This window comes from Electrona antarctica (genome assembly GCF_951216825.1).
Source record: "Electrona antarctica genome assembly, contig: scaffold_160, whole genome shotgun sequence".
Lineage (NCBI taxonomy): Eukaryota > Metazoa > Chordata > Actinopteri > Myctophiformes > Myctophidae > Electrona > Electrona antarctica.
In genome coordinates this window covers 115,986-138,690 of record NW_027638313.1, presented here as the reverse complement: position 1 = coordinate 138,690, position 22,705 = coordinate 115,986, and the positions used below count along the sequence as shown (strand labels likewise).

The window sequence follows — 22,705 nt, the reverse complement described above, 5'->3', positions numbered from 1 at the left end:
GCAGGACAGGATATAATTATGTTCATCACTTGATTGAAGGAATGTCCACACCTGTGTCAAAACAGGTCATTGAGAATGATAGCTCATGGGAGTTGTAGTCCTATCAGTGAACTACAAGTGTCCACTGAGACACATCTTTACACATCTGTGTCACCTTATAGCTTTTAACCTCTTTATCCATTATTAATACATCTGTGTCACCTTATAGCTTTTAACCTCTTTAACCATTATTTATAACTTTAGCTGTTGAAAAATAGCAGATCTACAAGCTCACATACGTTTATTTTTTGTATTCTTTTTTTATCAGAAAACGGTTAGGATTTAAATACATTTTTATTTCATTTTTGGATGAAAGGCACAGGCATACGAAGAAAATACACATAAAACATAAACATAATTCTTTGCCAACTACAATCAGTGGCTTACAGCCAATCAGTGGCTTACAGCCAATCAGTGGCTTACAGCCAATCAGTGGCTTACAGCCAATCAGTGGCTTACAGCCAATCAGTGGCTTACAGCCAATCAGTGGCTTACAGCCAATCAGTGGCTTACAGCCGCTTGCCTCATTTTTAAAAATCCTACCCCCAAACCCCAGCATCAACCACCGTTGACAAAAAAAAGAGGAAATAAAGTAATGATTATAACAATTAAATACAACGTAAAAATCGATCGAACAAATTGCAAATAATAAATAAATAAAAAATAATCCCTCCCAACGCACCCCGTCATAGGCCTGACAAGAAAAATAAATGAGCAAAGATTTCAACAAAGACCAAAAAAGAAAAAAGGGGATTATACAGATATAATTAGTTATATATGTCATGCTAGTTATATAGTATATTAACCCCTTCTAGCCCCTATACACTTCATCATACGACACATAGGAAATAAATAGCTGATCTACAAGCTCACAGAGCAGGCTGAGAAGAAAAACTATACAATAATGAAGCAACGATTCTGATCTGATGACACGAGAGACAAAACAACAGTGTGATCTAGTTGAGCTCATACAACAACTCAGCAGTGGATCCAGATCCATAATAAAGCCCAAATCCAACATGGAGGTTGTGTGTGAACGTGGTGTGGACTGTGTGAAGGACAGTCATGGTGTCGTCAGACACACCGTAGAAGGACAGAGTACCTGCACTGTGGTCCAGGTACACTCCTACTCTGGAGGACACACGGCCTGGGATGGGAGTCCTAATGCCTCTGTGGCTGAAAGTATAACCTTGTTCTGTACACTCTAAAGACCACGATTTATCATTGTATCCAAATATACATTCATGACCAGACCCTGTTCTGCTGATATCTGTATGTGAGACTGCTATAACACAGTGTCCACTCCTCTCTACCTCAGAGTACCAGCGTCCACTCAGAGCCTCTCTACTCAGAACCTGAGGCCGTGTAGTGAATCTCTCTGGGTGATCAGGATGTGATTGATCTGTGTTCATCCGTGTTACTTTTCTGTTCCCTTTAGACAGAGACAGGTAGTGATTGGCTGTGTTTGGATCCAGTGTGATCGGACGTGAATACTGTAAGAACTCAGCTCTGGTCTTGGGTTCTGCTGGTGTTGACAGTGAAACCAGTGGCGGATTTACCAATCTGGGGGCTCCCAGCAAAGCTGAGGCGGGGGGGCGGAGGGTGGGCTGCGGGCGGACTGCGGGCGGGCGGCGGGGGCTCCCCGCCTCGGGGCTCTGCGCAACTGCGTGGTCTGTGTCGTGCAATAAACTGTCCCTGAGTGAAACATCCACTCTGTTCACTGCCTCTGAGACGTTTGTCCCTTCCTCTGTGAGAATGTCCTCTAGTCTGTCCCTCATCTTGGACACGGCCACAGTCACATCTTCAAAGTGTCTCAGAGGACGGACATGGCTGCTGACTGGGTGTGTAGATTCACTGATCGTTGAGAGGGAGGAGGTGTAACGCTGTAGAAAACGGATGTGATCCTCTGTGAGTGAGAGCTGCTCCAGCTCAGCATGTCTCCTCCTCAGTTCAGTGACCTCCTGCTCCGCACGCCTCCTCAGTTCTTCAGCACGACTCACTTGACGTTCCTGCTGGTCTCGGATCAGCTGCCTCACCTCAGATCGTCTTCTCTCCATGGAAGAGATGAGCTCAGTAAAGATGGCGTCGCTGTCCTCCACTGCTCTGTCGGCACGGTGCTTGATGGACTCCACCTCCTGGTGAAACACCTTCACGTCTTTCTCTCTCTCCTGGATTCTCTGCTGGATGTTCTGCTGACTCTTATTGACCTCTTTCTGTCTCTCGGCCCGTTCTGCTGCGGCCGAGGTCGTATCGTGACCTTTGTGTTCGTCCACGGAGCACAGATAACAGATACACTGCTGATCGGTGCGGCAGAAAAGCTTCCTCACCTCGTTGTGACGAGAGCAGATGTTCTCCTGAAGCTCTCCGGAGGCTTGGACCAGCTGGTGTCTCTTAAAGGCAGGAGACTGATAGTGAGGCTGGAGGTGAGTGTCACAGTAAGAGACCAGACACTGAAGACAAGTCTTCACAGCTTTCAGTCTCCTCCCAGTGCAGACATCACAGGCCACATCTCCAGGTCCAGCGTAGCAGTGATCAGGAGGAGCAGCTTGGAGTCCTGTTGATAGATTGATACAGCATTTATTTATCAATATGATAAAAATATATATATTTCATTTGTCTATGTGCCTGTACCCTCATATTAATACAAAAAAAGTAAATTATTATTATTACTGTGTAGCCATCATAAAGCACAGAGCAACGGTGTCAAAAGTAATAAACACTATAGCCTACTATAAAAAAAATGGTCAATCATTGACCAAATCCTCAGTGAGGATGCAGTGGAGAGACATGTCCTCAGTGAGGATGCAGAGACAGAGACAGAGACATGCAGGAGGACAGAGACAGGAGGACAGAGACAGGAGGACAGGAGGACAGAGACAGGAGGACAGAGACAGGAGGACAGGAGGACAGAGACAGGAGGACAGAGACAGGAGGACAGATACAGGAGGACAGGAGGACAGAGACAGGAGGACAGGAGGACAGAGACAGGAGGACAGGAGGACAGAGACAGGAGGACAGAGACAGGAGGACAGATACAGGAGGACAGGAGGACAGAGACAGGAGGACAGAGACAGGAGGACAGGAGGACAGAGACAGGAGGACAGGAGGACAGGAGGACAGAGACAGGAGGACAGAGACAGGAGGACAGGAGGACAGGAGGACAGATACAGGAGGACAGGAGGACAGATACAGGAGGACAGGAGGACAGAGACAGGAGGACAGGAGGACAGAGACAGGAGGACAGATACAGGAGGACAGGAGGACAGAGACAGGAGGACAGGAGGACAGAGACAGGAGGACAGAGACAGGAGGACAGGAGGACAGAGACAGGAGGACAGAGACAGAGACAGGAGGACAGAGACAGAGACAGGAGGACAGAGACAGGAGGACAGGAGGACAGATACAGGAGGACAGGAGGACAGATACAGGAGGACAGGAGGACAGAGACAGGAGGACAGGAGGACAGAGACAGGAGGACAGAGACAGAGACATGCAGAGCTGGACATTAACTAAGTACATTTACTAAAGTACTGTAAATGTACTTAAGTACTGTAACAATCCTAATTACTTTAGTTACTTTGTAGATTTTGATTATTATTACAAAACATACATTAACGTTGTATTCCTGAGACTGTCGTAGTTGCGTGGGCGTGGCCTGTCACAACTATTACATCATCTCCTAATCACAATCATTTCAGATATAATCACAATTATTTTTGCATAATCGTCAAAATGTCGATTAACATTTTTTTTAAATAGCAGAAATAAATAGCAGATCTACAAGCTTACAACACCCTATTTTGTACATTAAATGTATCAGTGATTTCAGTTATTTTTTAAGTTATTTGTCATAATATCTGCTCTGTGCAATTTGTGATAACGACGTCTAAAAGGCAAACAGAAATACAAACTGCAATGTAAGTTCAATGAAAAAAACAACAATAATTAAATCCTTAACCCATTCTGGACGGGAACCCCTTTTGCTATTTTAACTAAGCATTATGTTATACTTGAAAAATTATGTTATACTTGAAAAATAGCAGATCTACAAGCTCATAGCGCGCCACCGAGTGGCGCGCTACGAGCTTGTAGTTCTGCTATTTTTGAAAAATCGTGAAAATGCGGCACAAATCTTTGAATATATATTTTTTCAGAAGACTTTTTTAAATGTCGACGTCAAGCCTAAATGGATTAATTATTACTGCAATTATTTGTGTGACATTATTAACCGTCACCTTAAATTAGTAATGGTGACAGCCGTACACGTGGTGTGGTTATTGTTTAGTTAAATTAGTAATGGTGACAGCCGTACACGTGGTGTGTTTATTGTTTAGTTAAATTAGTCATGGTAACAGCCGTACACGTGGTGTGTTTATTGTTTAGTTCTGGGTAAAGTCCAGACCTTCTGGGACACAGTGATAAATCACATGTCATATCTCCTGTTTTCTACTCCATATAGTTGACATGGCTGGCATTGGGACTCCATATATGGACTTGACACTTTATCATACAGTCCTGATTGGCCAACGTTATTGGAGTTGAGCATGAAAGAGAGAGAGAGAGAGAGAGAGAGAGAGAGAGAGAGAGAGAGAGAGAGAGAGAGAGAGAGAGAGAGAGAGAGAGAGAGAGAGAGAGAGAGAGCAGCCAAGCAGAAAACAGCACTGGTCATGTGACCCATGCAGTGCTCGAGGCAAGCTGTAGATTTACTTAAGTAAATGTACTTAGTTACTTTCCACCGCTGTTTTTGTATGTACGTTTCATGTCTTTATGGGTTCAGTAAATGTATATCTGACAGACAGGGAGCTGTTTTTACAAGAGAACGTAAAGGTCTCACCTGTCTTCTTCAGGCTCTCCACCACCTCAGCCAACATGGTGTTTCTCTTCAGAACAGGTCTTGGGATGAAGGCGTGTCTGCATTGAGGACAGCTGTATCTCCCTCTCTGATCGTCCTGGTTCCAGTATCCCTCGATACACCTCCTGCAGTAGCTGTGTCCACAGGGAACAGTCACTGGATCCTTCAGTAGATCCAGACAGATAGAACAGCAGAACTGTTCCTGATCCAGTTGAACTCCCTGCTGCGCCATTTTAGTGGCACTTACAGTACTCTATCTGATCAGACTCTGACTGACTGACTATCAGAGGAGTTTAGTTTGGACTTTGGTTGCATTTCCTCAGAAATCACATGACATGGGCGGTTCATCCCGGTTGTGTGTGTGTGTGTGTGTGTGTGTGTGTGTGTGTGTGTGTGTGTGTGTGTGTGTGTGTGTGTGTGTGTGTGTGTGTGTGTGTGTGTGTGTGTGTGTGTGTGGTATGTGGGTGTGTTGGTGCTGGTTGATGGGGTTGATAACAAAGGGCTTGGCAGGAATCTGGCTCCACTTCATTTCCTTGTGTACACTGGCCTACAGCACAAACATGAGGTACAAACACATGGTTCAACTTTATATTGAGCTTGTGTTCAGGTAGAAATACTATTATATTATACACTCAGGCGAGGTTCAAGGACATGAGCAGAACATCTGAGATCTAAACACAAAGACGTTCAGAGAAAAGATTAGATCTTAATTTAGACCAGTGGCACTGTGCGCTACCGACTGGCTCTACCAGTGTTTCTGCATGTTTGGTGTGTGCGTGTGTGTGTGTGTGTGTGTGTGTGTGTGTGTGTGTGTGTGTGTGTGTGTGACACGTATGTGTCTTAACCGGCCACGTATGTGTCTTAACCGGCCACGCATGTGTCTTAACCGGCCACGCATGTGTCTTAACCGGCCACGCATGTGTCTTAACCGGCCACGTATGTGTCTTAACCGGCCACGTATGTGTCTTAACCGGCCACACATGTGTCTTAACCGGCCACGCATGTGTCTTAACCGGCCACGTATGTGTCTTAACCGGCCACGTATGTGTCTTAACCGGCCACGCATGTGTCTTAACCGGCCACGCATGTGTCTTAACCGGCCACGCATGTGTCTTAACCGGCCACGCATGTGTCTTAACCGGCCACATATGTGTCTTAACCGGCCACGTATGTTTCCTAACCGGCCACGCATGTGTCTTAACCGGCCACGCATGTGTCTTAACCGGCCACGTATGTGTCTTAACCGGCCACGCATGTGTCTTAACCGGCCACGCATGTGTCTTAACCGGCCACGTATGTGTCTTAACCGGCCACGCATGTGTCTTAACCGGCCACGCATGTGTCTTAACCGGCCACGCATGTGTCTTAACCGGCCACGTATGTGTCTTAACCGGCCACGCATGTGTCTTAACCGGCCACGCATGTGTCTTAACCGGCCACGTATGTGTCTTAACCGGCCACGTATGTGTCTTAACCGGCCACGCATGTGTCTTAAACCGGCCACGCATGTGTCTTAACCGGCCACACATGTGTCTTAACCGGCCACACATGTGTCTTAACCGGCCACTCATGTGTCTTAACCGGCCACGCATGTGTCTTAACCGGCCACGCATGTGTCTTAACCGGCCACGCATGTGTCTTAACCGGCCACGCATGTGTCTTAACCGGCCACGCATGTGTCTTAACCGGCCACGCATGTGTCTTAACCGGCCACGCATTTGTCTTAACCGGCCACGCATGTGTCTTAACCGGCCACGCATGTGTCTTAACCGGCCACGCATGTCGGAGCCACGGGTGAGTCTTAAAGCTGCTATTATTTACTGTTTGGAAGTATGGGGTAACTCATTCAAGAGTAATGACTCCTTTGATTATGTTACAAAAAAGAGCGTTAAGAATCATGTATAAAGAAGATTTCAGAGCACACACCAATAGGCTTTTTATGTTATCAGGTGTTTTGAAAATCATGGATTTGGTTGAATTACAAACATTATTAGTGGTGTTCAGAACGAAAAAAAAATCATTACCAATACAGTTACAGAAGTAATTTATGTTTAGCTCAGAGGATGAGGACCATAGAAGAAGACATGATTTTAAACATCTGTTCGCTCTGACAAATGTGCACTTAGCTGTTACAGGTATAAAGTAATGGAATTCACAAAACCAGGAGTTATGGAATTCACAAAACCAGGAGCTGAAGAGTTGTACAACAGTGTTTCAGTTTATGAAAGTGTTTAAAAAAGAAAAAATGATAAAATATGAATTAGAAGGTTAGATATAAGTGTTCTTTTGTTTCCTCAGCGTTGTTTTTGTTCTTTGTCTTTGTTGTTTTTTCTTTCTTTTTTATTTGATGTAATCATGTATGGGTGGTGGTAGCATCAATTAGATGTGTTTTTAATGATAGGGGCAGGTCTAAATAAGATGTATCTTCTTCCTGCTCCTTTTCTTTTCTGGTATGGAATATGTAAAAAATAAGTACAAAGTAAAATTAATATAATCATGTAAAACCATAACTGAAATGAAATAAATAAATATGAAATGAAATAATATCTCAAAATTGTAATGACCTTTTTACAGCCAGCAATGGGTAGAACGCTCCCAAAAATAAAGTAGTCTCTGTGACACCTCTAGGGGCCACAAACTGAATGTAGTCTCTGTGACACCTCTAGGGGCCACAATCTGAATGTAGTCTCTGTGACACCTCTAGGGGCCACAATCTGAATGTAGTCTCTGTGACACCTCTAGGGGCCACAATCTGAATGTAGTCTCTGTGACACCTCTAGGGGCCACAATCTGAATGTAGTCTCTGTGACACCTCTAGGGGCCACAATCTGAATGTAGTCTCTGTGACACCTCTAGGGGCCACAATCTGAATGTAGTCTCTGTGACACCTCTAGGGGCCACAATCTGAATGTAGTCTCTGTGACACCTCTAGGGGCCACAATCTGAATGTAGTCTCTGTGACACCTCTAGGGGCCACAATCTGCATTCAAAGATGTTCCTATAGAAGCTTGGTCATTGAAAAAATAAAAAACGGTCGCAATGACTAACCAATCAGGAAGCAGACAGGCAAATCGACTAATCTAATGTCTAATCTCAACGCCCGCCTGCCCGCCCGCCCGCCCGGCTGCCCGCCCGCCCGCCCGGCCGCCCGGCCGCCCGCCCGCCCGGCCGCCCGCCTGCCTGGCTGCCCGGCTGCCCGCCCGCCCGGCCGCCCGGCCGCCCGGCTGCCCGGCCGCCCGCCCGCCCGGCCGCCCGGCCGCCCGGCCGCCCGCCTGCCCGGCCGCCCGGCTGCCCGCCCGCCCGGCTGCCCGCCTGCCCGCCCGCCCGCCCGCCTGCCCGGCTGCCCGCCCGCCTGCCCGCCCGCCCGCCCGCCTGCCCGCCCGCCCGCCCGCCCGCCCGTCTGCCTGCCCGCCCGCCTGCCTGCCTGCCTGCGTATATCCAGCTATCCATCTCTCCATCTACCCAAGAAATCACTTTCCATTGGGGTCCAACTTTGTAGTTGTTATAGTATGTAGCCTACTGCAAACAGTGACAAATAAGACCAAGATTATGTGTACAGTACAGTACAGTACAGTACAGTACAGTACAGTACAGTACAGTACAGTACAGTACAGTACAGTACAGTACAGTACAGTACAGTACAGTACAGTACAGTACAGTATTGCCAGGTGTTGTTATTTCCGAGGCTTTACCTTACCTCTATTCATTACTACTTCAATGACTTCCATAGCTTGGTTGGCATGATGAGAATTGGCCCAAAGGCGTTAAGCGTTATAGTGACCACCTCTATAAACATTCAATTGAATTACAAACAATGACACAGATGACGATGACGAGGCACTTATAGTCTTATGTTATTGAATACATCTCTCCATCTCATCTCTCTCTCCATCCATTCATCCATATCTTTCTATCTATAATAAAAATCACACCCGTGTGAACTGAGTGGTGCAGTGACGTCACACACTAACCATAGCAACCATGCTCCTTTTTTGAGTGGACAGGTACACGAACATACAGACAAAGCTGGTTGTTGGAGTGGTTTGCACCACTCAAAAATATGAGGTATGCCTATACCTTAGCATAATTAGAGAGACTGTTTTTATTCTATCTATCAATGTTTTGTATTATCGATCTACCTATCTATTGAATACTTTATTAACTGTTTGCAAAGTTTTGCAAAGAGGATGTTTAATCAGTGCGTTTCCATTGGGGTTCAATCATCCAGAAGATAAAGGCATATAATAACATCAGTGTGTTAAAATCTTCCGGCGTAGTCTGAAAACCCACCTCTTCAGACTCCACCATGGCCCGTAGCACTAGCCCCTTAGATAGCACTTTATGTAGACTTAGATACTATTTTAAATATAGCACTTTATGTAGACTTAGATAGTATTTTAAACAGGCTGCATGTTACGTAGACAGCACTTAGAATTGCATTTTATGTAGTCATAGCACTTTATAGCACATGTTGTGAATTATCTGCATGCTGTCTGAACGGCAGCCTCTGGTGGACATTCCCCATTCCCTGCATCCATAATGAGACACCTGTTTGCCATCACACCACTCAACTCATTAGCCAATCACAGTTTAGGTGTGCCACATATAAGCAGTCACTCACTCCACAGCCCTCACTCAGTTTCCAGACCTCATCCAAGCCACATGCAGAACATGCACTTCCCACTGAGTCTACAGCACCAGCCATGCGTACTTGACAAAATGTAAGCTCTTGTTTACTGTATTATTTACTTACTATATTATGCTCTGAGTTATGTTTTGAGTTACTTGATTTATTGCATTTACCTGACTTTACTGTTTTAAATGCTGAATATTGATATGCTCCATTTCTCTGTCTTTCTGTGTCAGAACCATGGTTTCTGGAATGTGGAAATAAATACAAACACCAACCTGAAAAGTCAATGTCAAGTCTTTAATCTGAACATTTCTGGGTGGTCAGCAATCTCACCGAACAACGAACTTTAAATATAAAATATGGTCCTTCAATCCGGAGGCTGACTGCCCAGATAGACATTGACTTCGATACTACACTGAAAACATTGGAATTGAAAATATGCTGCAAGAGGAGAAAGAAAGCGGAGGAACAGTGCCCAAGACCTACCCCGGCAGGGATAGACAGAAACCCCAGAGGTATGGGACGGCACAGCCCCCCGCACAAAAGGCCACACCGGCCATGGAGTCCCTGGCCAACATGGCCGAAGCTCTAAGAAGAGCAGAGATGGAGGGGAAGGACGAAATGGAGACAATGAGGAAGAAAATGGAGGAGCTTGGCAGGCAAAGCAGAGAGACGTCCAACCTGCTATCTCACATTAGCACCCTGCTAATAAGTGGCAATCAACCAATGGAGGAGCCAGATGACCACCATATGAGAGCCGTAGGGGGAGCACTTCCCACCGGACTCCTTGTTGGAGCACAAGGGGGAGCACCTTCCCCCAACGCAGACGACGACCCTGAGGAGGTAGTGCATTTTAGTGCAAAAGAATACCTCAAATCCCTCAGTCATCAGAGGAGTCCAACACGGCCTGAAGAGAGGGTTGAGCCACAAGGGGGAGCACCTCCCCAGGATTACCACCTAACTGCACAGAAGCAGATGATGATCATATGCCCACCAGTTCAGGTGGTGCATTCACACCCTACTCTTCCCCAGTTGAGCCCAGCCTATTCTCAGCCATTCCTGCCATTCAGCCAGCTTAGTCCTCCACCTGTTCCAGCACCTCCCGCCCTGGTGCCTCGTGCTGCACCTCCAGTCCTGGTGCCTCGTGCTGCACCTCCCGTCCTGGTGCCTCGTGCTGCACCTCCAGTCCTGGTGCCTCGTGCTGCACCTCCTGTCCTGGTGCCTCGTGCTGCACCTCCAGCCCTGGTGCCTCGTGCTGCACCTCCAGTCCTGGTGCCTCGTGCTGCACCTCCCGTCCTGGTGCCTCGTGCTGCACCTCCAGTCCTGGTGCTTCGTGCTGCACCTCCCGTCCTGGTGCCTCCTGCTGCACCTCCCGCTCTGGTGCCTCGTGCTGCACCTCCCGTCCTGGTGCCTCCTGCTGCACCTCCAGCCCTGGTGCCTCCTGCTGCACCTCCAGTCCTGGTGCCTCGTGCTGCACCTCCCGTCCTGGTGCCTCCTGCTGCACCTCCAGTCCTGGTGCCTCCTGCTGCACCTCCTGTCCTGGTGCCTCCTGCTGCACCTCCAATCCTGGTGCCTCCTGCTGCACCTCCTGTCCTGGTGCCTCCTGCTGCACCCCCAGTCCTGGTGCCTCGTGCTGCACCTCCAGTCCTGGTGCCTCGTGCTGCACCTCCCGCTCTGGTGCCTCGTGCTGCACCTCCCGCCCTGGTGCCTCCTGCTGCACCTCCCGCTCTGGTGCCTCGTGCTGCACCTCCAGTCCTGGCGCCTCCAGTCCTGGTGCCTCCAGTCCTGGCGCAAGTGGCGCCATCCAGTCCGGCGTGTGTATCGCCATCCAGTCCGGCGTGTGTATCGCCACCCAGCCCGGCGTGTGTATCGCCATCCAGTCCGGCGTGTGTATCGCCATCCAGTCCGGCGTGTGTATCGCCATCCAGTCCGGCGTGTGTATCGCCATCCAGTCCGGCGTGTGTATCGCCATCCAGTCCGGCGTGTGTATCGCCATCCAGTCCGGCGTGTGTATCGCCACCCAGCCCGGCGTGTGTATCGCCATCCAGTCCGGCGTGTGTATCGCCATCCAGTCCGGCGTGTGTATCGCCATCCAGTCCGGCGTGTGTATCGCCATCCAGTCCGGCGTGTGTATCGCCATCCAGTCCGGCGTGTGTATCGCCATCCAGTCCGGCGTGTGTATCGCCACCCAGCCCGGCGTGTGTATCGCCATCCAGTCCGGCGTGTGTATCGCCATCCAGTCCGGCGTGTGTATCGCCATCCAGTCCGGCGTGTGTATCGCCATCCAGCCCGGCGTGTGTATCGCCATCCAGTCCGGCGTGTGTATCGCCATCAAGCCCGGCGTTTGTATCGCCATCCCGCCTGGCGTGTGTCCGGCCTCCAGTCCCGGCGTGTCCAACGCCTCCCAATCCAGTATGTGCAACGCCTCCTGTCCCGGCGTGTTCATCGCCTTGCCTGGCACCTATTTTAGAGCTTCCAGTCTGGGGGCCCACAGCCACCACAGGTCCACGTCCACAGTATGCAGCAGACCCGCCTTCTGAGCCAAGCAAACCTGCCGCACTACTTCCTGCCTGGTCCTACCTGCATCGGCACCCTCCGGTGTGGCCCCGCCGCAAGCACCGGTCTTCCTCGTGGCTCCACTCCTCAGGGTTTCCTCATGACCCTCCTCCAGTATGGCCTCACCGGCGTCAGCAGTTTCCGGTCTGGCTCCCCTACCATGGTCGTCCGCCAGAGTGGTCGTGCCGACAACCGCAGTCCCCTGGGTGGTCCCAACCACCCAGTCACCATCTGCACCTGCGTCGCCCTTCGTTCCTGACTGGGGCGGCCAGTTCCGTTCCTATCCAGCCTCCAGGCCGTCCGCCTGAGATAACCCCCTGTCACCAGCCCAAATATCTGGCCAACACGGGGCGGCTGAACGCCTCCCTTCACCAACCCCAAGTTTTTGTCCCATGGGGTGGCTGACTGTCCGTCTTCCCAGACAACGTCCGACACTGAACTGACAACTGAACATTTATGTCCATCCCAGTACACTACACTCACTGCCACCTCAACAGCATCAAGACAATTCTCTATATTCACAGTAGCTGAGCTACCGTGGGGGCGGCTGTTGTGAATTATCTGCATGCTGTCTGAACGGCAGCCTCTGGTGGACATTCCCCATTCCCTGCATCCATAATGAGACACCTGTTTGCCATCACACCACTCAACTCATTAGCCAATCACAGTTTAGGTGTGCCACATATAAGCAGTCACTCACTCCACAGCCCTCACTCAGTTTCCAGACCTCATCCAAGCCACATGCAGAACATGCACTTCCCACTGAGTCTACAGCACCAGCCATGCGTACTTGACAAAATGTAAGCTCTTGTTTACTGTATTATTTACTTACTATATTATGCTCTGAGTTATGTTTTGAGTTACTTGATTTATTGCATTTACCTGACTTTACTGTTTTAAATGCTGAATATTGATATGCTCCATTTCTCTGTCTTTCTGTGTCAGAACCATGGTTTCTGGAATGTGGAAATAAATACAAACACCAACCTGAAAAGTCAATGTCAAGTCTTTAATCTGAACATTTCTGGGTGGTCAGCAATCTCACCGAACAACGAACTTTAAATATAAAATAGCACACATGTATAGTATGTATAGTTTACATAGATATTCCACTGTTATGTTCTTAGCTTACGCATGTTTCATGATAACTACTTTTTATATATGTGATGTATGCCATGCTTTTTGTTATTGCTTAATGTAAGTCGCTCTGGATTAAGAGCGTCTGCTAAATGCCTAAATTGTGAATTGTAAAATGTGATCCAAAAGCACGCTAATATGTTTAAATAAATATAATAAAGGATAAATGAAATGTAATATCCCCTGGTGCGATCGTCAACAGCGCTGCCTGTGTCTGCTTGCAGTAACAGCAGCACAGCCTGCCTGTCACTCAAGACGGCCGTGGCCATGCCTCCGCCCCCTTTTCAGGGAGAGGGAGTGACTTTACAGAAGAGAAATGAACCACAGAACACAGTACAGGTCGCGGTGCGTCTCGTTTTGAATTCTTAATTCTGTTTCGAACGACACCAGCGGAAATCTAGAATCGGGTTATATTTTCGTTTTAAATACCTATTTCTAAGTTTTGAATGAACCATTTCTAAACAGTATTCAGAACACGTATTCTATGTTTTAATTTACCATTTCTATATTTGACAAACAGTATTCAGAACACCAAACCGTATTCTGAATACTGTTTGTCAAATACGAAATTAGAATTAAAATGGCCATAAAATACACGGACCAGGTCAGAAGGTTTCTTGCATGGTATTAAATCTGTGTGTGTGGGGGGGGGGGGACGGGGGACAGGTGTGTTACTTAGGCCTCACTCACACCTTCACATCTAGCATACAACATTGTTGGATGCTAGATGTAAACAAAGGGTAAGTGTCATGGCCGCCCCAATGCATTTCCAATGGAAGTCACATGGTTTGACACAACAATTTTGTTGTACGGCTTTCGGCTGTGTTTTGACTGCCCCCCCCTCCCGCTCATACAACAACAATGTTGTGTCAAACCATGTGAATCCCATTGGAAATGCATTGCGAGCTTGCATCAGTAAACAAGTCTCATGCATCAGCTACAGTGTTGGGCATCGTTACTTTAGAAAGTAACGTCGTTAGGTTACTGGATTACTGCCCATAAAAATAATCCCTTACCGTTACAAATTACCTTCTGAGAAAAGTAAAAGGTTAGATTATTTTCCGTTATTTTCCGTTACCCGACAATTAAAACCCATTTTTAATGCTTGCGCAAGTTGTTTACATTGTAGGCTATTAGGCTACTGCCTACCGTCATTGCGCCGCATTATTACGGCCCTAATTAACTCTATGGTACGAGAATGATACACACCATGAACTGACCATAGACAATATCCCCTTTACAGCTCTCTCTTTATTAACGAATATAATTCGCCACAATCGCCAGCCTATACACGTAGGACTGGACAGAAAGGCTGTTGCGCTGCGCTCCAACCAGCCAGCAGCGCGCATAATGCCCTCTCCACGGCGCACACCGCGGCGCATGAAATGAAATGAAATGAAATCTATATTTACCCAGGGTATCTGGGCTAAGCTCAAGAACTTGTTTCCAGCCAGGCCCTGCTCATAGAACACATTTCATCGTAGTGGTTCAATGCCTTGTTCAAGGGCACTTCAGCGGTGGTAATTTTAACGTGTCGGACGGCTGATTCGAACTAGGAACCTTCCGGTATCAAGACCGCGCCGCTATCCGTTCGGCCACCGCTGCCACGAACACCACCACCACCGTGGACCCACGTATGAACTACATAGTTTATAAGAAATGGCACGGGGGCCATCCAGTGACAGTAACAGAATGAGAATCCTGTAACCTGTTATTTTGGGGGGGCATTAGCCCTGAAACATGACTGTCATGCTCGTGAAGTACGAGCGTCATGTGAACCATGGCTAGGGGGGCATCAACAACAGCCTGTTGATGATGAATGTTACTATGAAACTTAAACAATTCATTAAACTAGTACTCACCTAATGACGCAGCCACGGAGGATCTACCATATTTAACGTAATTCCAAAGTGTTTAGCCTACATTGTTTAAGTCAAAGACGCATGCGTTTTTTTGGGCTTAAAGCATGTTGTTATTATTCCACTACCGGCACTGTCATGGCAGCTGGCTACAACCGAAACAACTTCCTCTTCCTCTTCAAAATAAAAGCTGGTTGTAACAATACTTTTATTTCTTAAGTGAACTTACAGGATGTAGTAGACGCAGGATGTATAGTAGGCTATACTATGCGCTGCGCGTTGGGGCTTGGGAAGACAAATCACACAGAAGGCAGGAGAAATAGACTCCGTGGGCAGTCGGGGCTTTATTCTTTTTAAATCTTGCACACAAAATGAACAGGGACACATTATAGTAACGAGATTACTGTTTTGGAAAAGTAACTAGGTAACTAACTACTAAATTGCAAAACTAACTACTTACTTTATTCCGTTACCAATAAAAGTAGTCCCTTACATAACGCCGTTATTAATAGCTCCGTTACACCCAACACTGATCAGCTATACAACAATCTGTTGTGACCGTGTGAGTCAGGCCCTACTACCGCAGATGACAACCATAAAGTACAAAACGCAGACGAGATCTCTATTTCAATGCATACACAGGTCTGTATAGGAATACACAGGTCTGTATAGGAAATAAATAGGCTTATATTAGTGGAAATAGCCAATAATGCACTTTTGCACAAAATAACACCTGGACCTCTTTGGTGGGGACGTAACAACCAAATAAAGGTAAGAAAGCCTTCTAGCATGGAATTCTCCTTTGAAGTAAAAGTAGCAATACTTCAATATAGACCATACTCTGTTACAAGTTAAAACTCTGGAGTTCCAAATGTACTTCCACAAGTACTAAAGTATTGACATCAAAATGTACTCAAAGTACGGAAAGTAAAAGTACTCACGATGCACAATGTCCCGTTTCAACTTTTCAAGATTTGACAAAAATGTTTGTAAAAAAAAAAGCCACCTCTGACCAGTGTTGTTTTTGGCAGCAACGTTTGATTTTAGTTTTAGTCATTTTAGTCTCTTAAATAGTTTTAATTTAGTTTCAGTCACATTTTAGTCACCTGGAAGGTTTTAGTGTTAGTCTAGTTTTAGTCGACTAAATAGCATAAGATTTTAGTCGACTAAATCTACAGTTGATTTAGTCGACTAAAATGTTCTTTGTCGGGCCTTGATGCCGTCTTAATAACTGATTTTACACTTGCTGAAAATAGCCGATCTACAAGCCCACAACGCGTCGCAGCGTTGTGGGCTTGTAGATCGGCTATTTTCAGCATGCAACCAAGTCTAAAATGACTTATACTGGATCTCTTGTCCACTAGTCCCTTCCTAACATTTTAGTCTAGTTTTTATTGTTGACGGAATTGTCAGTATATTTAGTCTTAGTTCTAGTCGTTACGTAGACAGCACTATAATTGCATTGTATGTAGTCACAGTACATATGTATAGCATAGTATAGTATATATGTATAGTTTCATTATATAGATATTCCACTGTTACGTTCTTAGCTTACGGTACGCATGTTTCATGATAAATGCTTTTTTTTGTGATGTATTCCCATGCTTTTTTGTTCTTGCTTAATGTAAGTCGCTCTGGATTAAGAGCGTCTGCTAAATGCCTAAATTGTAAATTGTAAATTGTAGTCGTCATAGCTTATTTTTCATTTAGTTTCCATTTGGTTTTCGTCAGTGAAAAAAGGCAGTCGACGAACATTTTTCGTCTTAGTTTTAGTCGAGGGAAACAACACTGCATCTGACAGGTTTAGGAGGAGCTTCTGGAGTCACACAGTATAGAAGTGTAATAATAATTAAGGGTCATTTTAATCACTTCATTTCAATCATTTTATTGCTGGAATATTTCAGTCTATTGACCTTTGACCTTCTTCAGGCAGAATCAAACGCAGGACAGGATATAATTATGTTCATCACTTGATTGAAGGAATGTCCACACCTGTGTCAAAACAGGTCATTGAGAATGATAGCTCATGGGAGTTGTAGTCCTATCAGTGAACTACAAGTGTCCACTGAGACACATCTTTACACATCTGTGTCACCTTATAGCTTTTAACCTCTTTATCCATTATTAATACATCTTTGTCACCTTATAGCTTTTAACCTCTTTATCCATTATTAATACATCTGTGTCACCTTGTAGCTTTTAACCTCTTTAACCATTATTTATAACTTTAGCTGTTGAAAAATAGCAGATCTACAAGCTCACATACGTTTATTTTTTTTATTTATTTTTATCAGAAAACGGTTAGGATTTAAATACATTTTTATTTCATTTTTGGATGAAAGGCACAGGCATACGAAGAAAATACACATAAAACATAAACATAATTCTTTGCCAACTACAATCAGTGGCTTACAGCCAATCAGTGGCTTACAGCCAATCAGTGGCTTACAGCCAATCAGTGGCTTACAGCCAATCAGTGGCTTACAGCCAATCAGTGGCTTACAGCCAATCAGTGGCTTACAGCCAATCAGTGGCTTACAGCCCCTTGCCTCATTTTAAAAAATCCTACCCCCAAACCCCAGCATCAACCACCGTTGACAAAAAAAAGAGGAAATAAAGTAATGATTATAACAATTAAATACAACGTAAAAATCGATCGAACAAATTGCAAATAATAAATAAATAAAAAAGAATCCCTCCCAACGCACCCCGTCATAGGCCTGACAAGAAACATAAATGAGCAAAGATTTCAACAAAGACCAAAAAAGAAAAAAGGGGATTATACAGATATAATTAGTTATATATGTCATGCTAGTTATATAGTATATTAACCCCTTCTAGCCCCTATACACTTCATCATACGACACATAGGAAATAAATAGCTGATCTACAAGCTCACAGAGCAGGCTGAGAAGAAAAACTATACAATAATGAAGCAACGATTCTGATCTGATGACACGAGAGACAAAACAACAGTGTGATCTAGTTGAGCTCATACAACAACTCAGCAGTGGATCCAGGGTAATAAAACCCAAATCCAACATGGAGGTTGTGTGTGAACGTGGTGTGGACTGTGTGAAGGACAGTCATGGTGTCGTCAGACACACCGTAGAAGGACAGAGTACCTGCACTGTGGTCCAGGTACACTCCTACTCTGGAGGACACACGGCCTGGGATGGGAGTCACAATGCCTCTGTGTCTGAAAGTATAACCTTGTTCTGTACACACTAAACACCACGATTTATCATTCCATCCAAATGCACATTCATAACGAGACCCTGTTCTGCTGATATCTGTATGTGAGACTGCTATAACACAGTGTCTACTCCACTTTACCTCAGAGTACCAGCGTCCACTCAGAGCCTCTCTACTCAGAACCTGAGCCCACAGTCCAGTGAATCTCTCTGGGTGATCAGGATGTGATTGATGTGTGTCCATCCGTGTTACTTTTCTGTTCCCTTTAGACAGAGACAGGAAGTGATTGGCTGTGTTTGGATCCAGTGTGATCGGACGTGAATACTGTAAGAACTCAGCTCTGGTCTTGGGTTCTGCTGGTGTTGACAGTGAAACCAGTGGCGGATTTACCAATCTGGGGGCTCCCAGCAAAGCTGAGGCGGGGGGGCGGAGGGTGGGCCGCGGGCGGACTGCGGGCGGGCGGCGGGGGCTCCCCGCCTCGGGGCTCTGCGCAACTGCGTGGTCTGTGTCGTGCAAAAAACTGTCCCTGAGTGAAACATCCACTCTGTTCACTGCCTCTGAGACGTTTGTCCCTTCCTCTGTGAGAATGTCCTCTAGTCTGTCCCTCATCTTGGACACGGCCACAGTCACATCTTCAAAGTGTCTCAGAGGACGGACATGGCTGCTGACTGGGTGTGTAGATTCACTGATCGTTGAGAGGGAGGAGGTGTAACGCTGTAGAAAACGGATGTGATCCTCTGTGAGTGAGAGCTGCTCCAGCTCAGCATGTCTCCTCCTCAGTTCAGTGACCTCCTGCTCCACACGCCTCCTCAGTTCTTCAGCACGACTCACTTGACGTTCCTGCTGGTCTCGGATCAGCTGCCTCACCTCAGATCGTCTTCTCTCCATGGAAGAGATGAGCTCAGTAAAGATGGTGTCGCTGTCCTCCACTGCTCTGTCGGCACGGTGCTTGATGGACTCCACCTCCTGGTGAAGCCCCTTCACGTCTTTCTCTCTCTCCTGGATTCTCTGCTGGATGTTCTGCTGACTCTTATTGACCTCTTTCTGTCTCTCGGCCCGTTCTGCTGCGGCCGAGGTCGTATCGTGACCTTTGTGTTCTTCCACGGAGCACAGATAACAGATACACTGCTGATCTGTGCGGCAGAAAAGCTTCCTCACCTCGTTGTGACGAGAGCAGATGTTCTCCTGAAGCTCTCCGGAGGCTTGGACCAGCTGGTGTCTCTTAAAGGCAGGAGACTGATAGTGAGGCTGGAGGTGAGTGTCACAGTAAGAGACCAGACACTGAAGACAAGTCTTCACAGCTTTCAGTCTCCTCCCAGTGCAGACATCACAGGCCACATCTCCAGGTCCAGCGTAGCAGTGATCAGGAGGAGCAGCTTGGAGTCCTGTTGATAGATTGATACAGCATTTATTTATCAATATGATAAAAATATATATATTTCATTTGTCTATGTGCCTGTACCCTCATATTAATACAAAAAAAGTAAATTATTATTATTACTGTGTAGCCATCATAAAGCACAGAGCAACGGTGTCAAAAGTAATAAACACTATAGCCTACTATAAAAAAAATGGTCAATCATTGACCAAATCCTCAGTGAGGATGCAGTGGAGAGACATGTCCTCAGTGAGGATGCAGAGACAGAGACAGAGACATGCAGGAGGACAGAGACAGGAGGACAGAGACAGGAGGACAGGAGGACAGAGACAGGAGGACAGGAGGACAGGAGGACAGAGACAGGAGGACAGGAGGACAGAGACAGGAGGACAGGAGGACAGAGACATGAGGACAGAGACAGGAGGACAGAGACAGGAGGACAGAGACAGGAGGACAGGAGGACAGGAGGACAGAGACAGGAGGACAGGAGGACAGAGACAGGAGGACAGGAGGACAGGAGGACAGAGACAGGAGGACAGAGACAGGAGGACAGGAGGACAGAGACAGGAGGACAGAGACAGGAGGACAGGAGGACAGAGACAGGAGGACAGGAGGACAGAGACAGGAGGACAGAGACAGGAGGACAGGAGGACAGAGACAGGAGGACAGAGACAGGAGGACAGAGACAGGAGGACAGAGACAGGAGGACAGAGACAGGAGGACAGGAGGACAGATACAGGAGGACAGAGACAGGAGGACAGGAGGACAGAGACAGGAGGACAGAGACAGGAGGACAGAGACAGGAGGACAGATACAGGAGGACAGGAGGACAGAGACAGGAGGACAGGAGGACAGAGACAGGAGGACAGGAGGACAGAGACAGGAGGACAGGAGGACAGAGACAGGAGGACAGGAGGACAGAGACAGGAGGACAGATACAGGAGGACAGGAGGACAGAGACAGGAGGACAGGAGGACAGAGACAGGAGGACAGGAGGACAGAGACAGGAGGACAGATACAGGAGGACAGGAGGACAGATACAGGAGGACAGGAGGACAGAGACAGGAGGACAGGAGGACAGAGACAGGAGGACAGAGACAGAGTCATGCAGAGCTGGACATTAACTAAGTACATTTACTAAAGTACTGTAAATGTACTTAAGTACTGTAACAATCCTAATTAGTTTAGTTACTTTGTAGATTTTGATTATTATTACAAAACATACATTAACGTTGTATTCCTGAGACTGTCGTAGTTGCGTGGGCGTGGCCTGTCACAACTATTACATCATCTCCTAATCGCAATCATTTCAGATATAATCACAATTATTTTTGCATAATCGTCAAAATGTCAATTAACATTTTTTTTAAATAGCAGAAATAAATAGCAGATCTACAAGCTTACAACACCCTATTTTGTACATTAAATGTATCAGTGATTTCAGTTATTTTTTAAGTTATTTGTCATAATATCTGCTCTGTGCAATTTGTGATAACGACGTCTAAAAGGCAAACAGAAATACAAACTGCAATGTAAGTTCAATGAAAAAAACAACAATAATTAAATCCTTAACCCATTCTGGACGGGAACCCCTTTTGCTATTTTAACTAAGCATTATGTTATACTTGAAAAAATATGTTATACTTGAAAAATAGCAGATCTACAAGCTCATAGCGCGCCACCGAGTGGCGCGCTACGAGCTTGTAGGTCTGCTATTTTTTAAAAATCGTGAAAATGCAGCACAAATCTTTGAATATATATTTTTTCAGAAGACTTTTTTTTAAATGTCGACGTCAAGCCTAAATGGATTAATTATTACTGCAATTATTTGTGTGACATTATTAACCGTCACCTTAAATTAGTCATGGTAACAGCCGTACACGTGGTGTGGTTATTGTTTAGTTAAATTAGTAATGGTGACAGCCGTACACGTGGTGTGGTTATTGTTTAGTTAAATTAGTCATGGTGACAGCCGTACACGTGGTGTGTTTATTGTTTAGTTCTGGGTAAAGTCCAGACCTTCTGGGACACAGTGATAAATCACATGTCATATCTCCTGTTTTCTACTCCATATAGTTGACATGGCTGGCATTGGGACTCCATATATGGACTTGACACTTTATCATACAGTCCTGATTGGCCAACGTTATTGGAGTTGAGCATGAAAGAGAGAGAGAGAGAGAGAGAGAGAGAGAGAGAGAGAGAGAGAGAGAGAGAGAGAGAGAGAGAGAGAGAGAGAGAGAGAGAGAGCAGCCAATGAGGGAGCAGAAAACAGCACTGGTCATGTGACCCATGCAGCGCTCGAGGCAAGCTGTAGATTTACTTAAGTAAATGTACTTAGTTACTTTCCACTGCTGTTTTTGTACGTACGTTTCATGTCTTTATGGGTTCAGTAAATGTATATCTGACAGACAGGGAGCTGTTTTTACAAGAGAACGTAAAGGTCTCACCTGTCTTCTTCAGGCTCTCCACCACCTCAGCCAACATGGTGTTTCTCTTCAGAACAGGTCTTGGGATGAAGGCGTGTCTGCATTGAGGACAGCTGTATCTCCCTCTCTGATCGTCCTGGTTCCAGTATCCCTCGATACACGTCCTGCAGTAGCTGTGTCCACAGGGAACAGTCACTGGATCCTTCAGTAGATCCAGACAGATAGAACAGCACAACTGTTCCTGATCCAGTTGAACTCCCTGCTGCGCCATTTTAGTGGCACTTACAGTACTCTATCTGATCAGACTCTGACTGACTGACTATCAGAGGAGTTTAGTTTGGACTTTGGTTGCATTTCCTCAGAAATCACATGACATGGGCGGTTCATCCCGGTTGTGTGTGTGTGTGTGTGTGTGTGTGTGTGTGTGTGTGTGTGTGTGTGTGTGTGTGTGTGTGTGTGTGTGTGTGTGTGTGTGTGTGTGTGTGTGTGTGTGTGGTATGTGGGTGTGTTGGTGCTGGTTGATGGGGTTGATAACAAAGGGCTTGGCAGGAATCTGGCTCCACTTCATTTCCTTGTGTACACTGTAGCCTACAGCACAAACATGAGGTACAAACAAATGGTTCAACT

At 46.4% G+C, this 22,705-nt stretch overlaps 1 protein-coding gene across 1 annotated transcript; it reads right to left on the bottom strand.

Annotated features, from left to right (window-relative positions):
- Window positions 1-715: 715 nt before the first annotated feature.
- LOC306918177 (uncharacterized protein) lies at window positions 716-22,349 on the bottom strand (the record flags this gene model as incomplete). Its single annotated transcript, XM_079531057.1, has 5 exons — window positions 716-2,593; window positions 4,874-5,144; window positions 12,076-12,235; window positions 18,075-19,656; window positions 22,100-22,349. 5 exons carry the CDS (start codon window positions 22,347-22,349, stop codon window positions 996-998), a joined length of 3,861 nt encoding a protein of 1,286 aa, XP_079387183.1. The 3' UTR covers window positions 716-995.
- Between the last annotated feature and the right edge of the window lie 356 nt (window positions 22,350-22,705).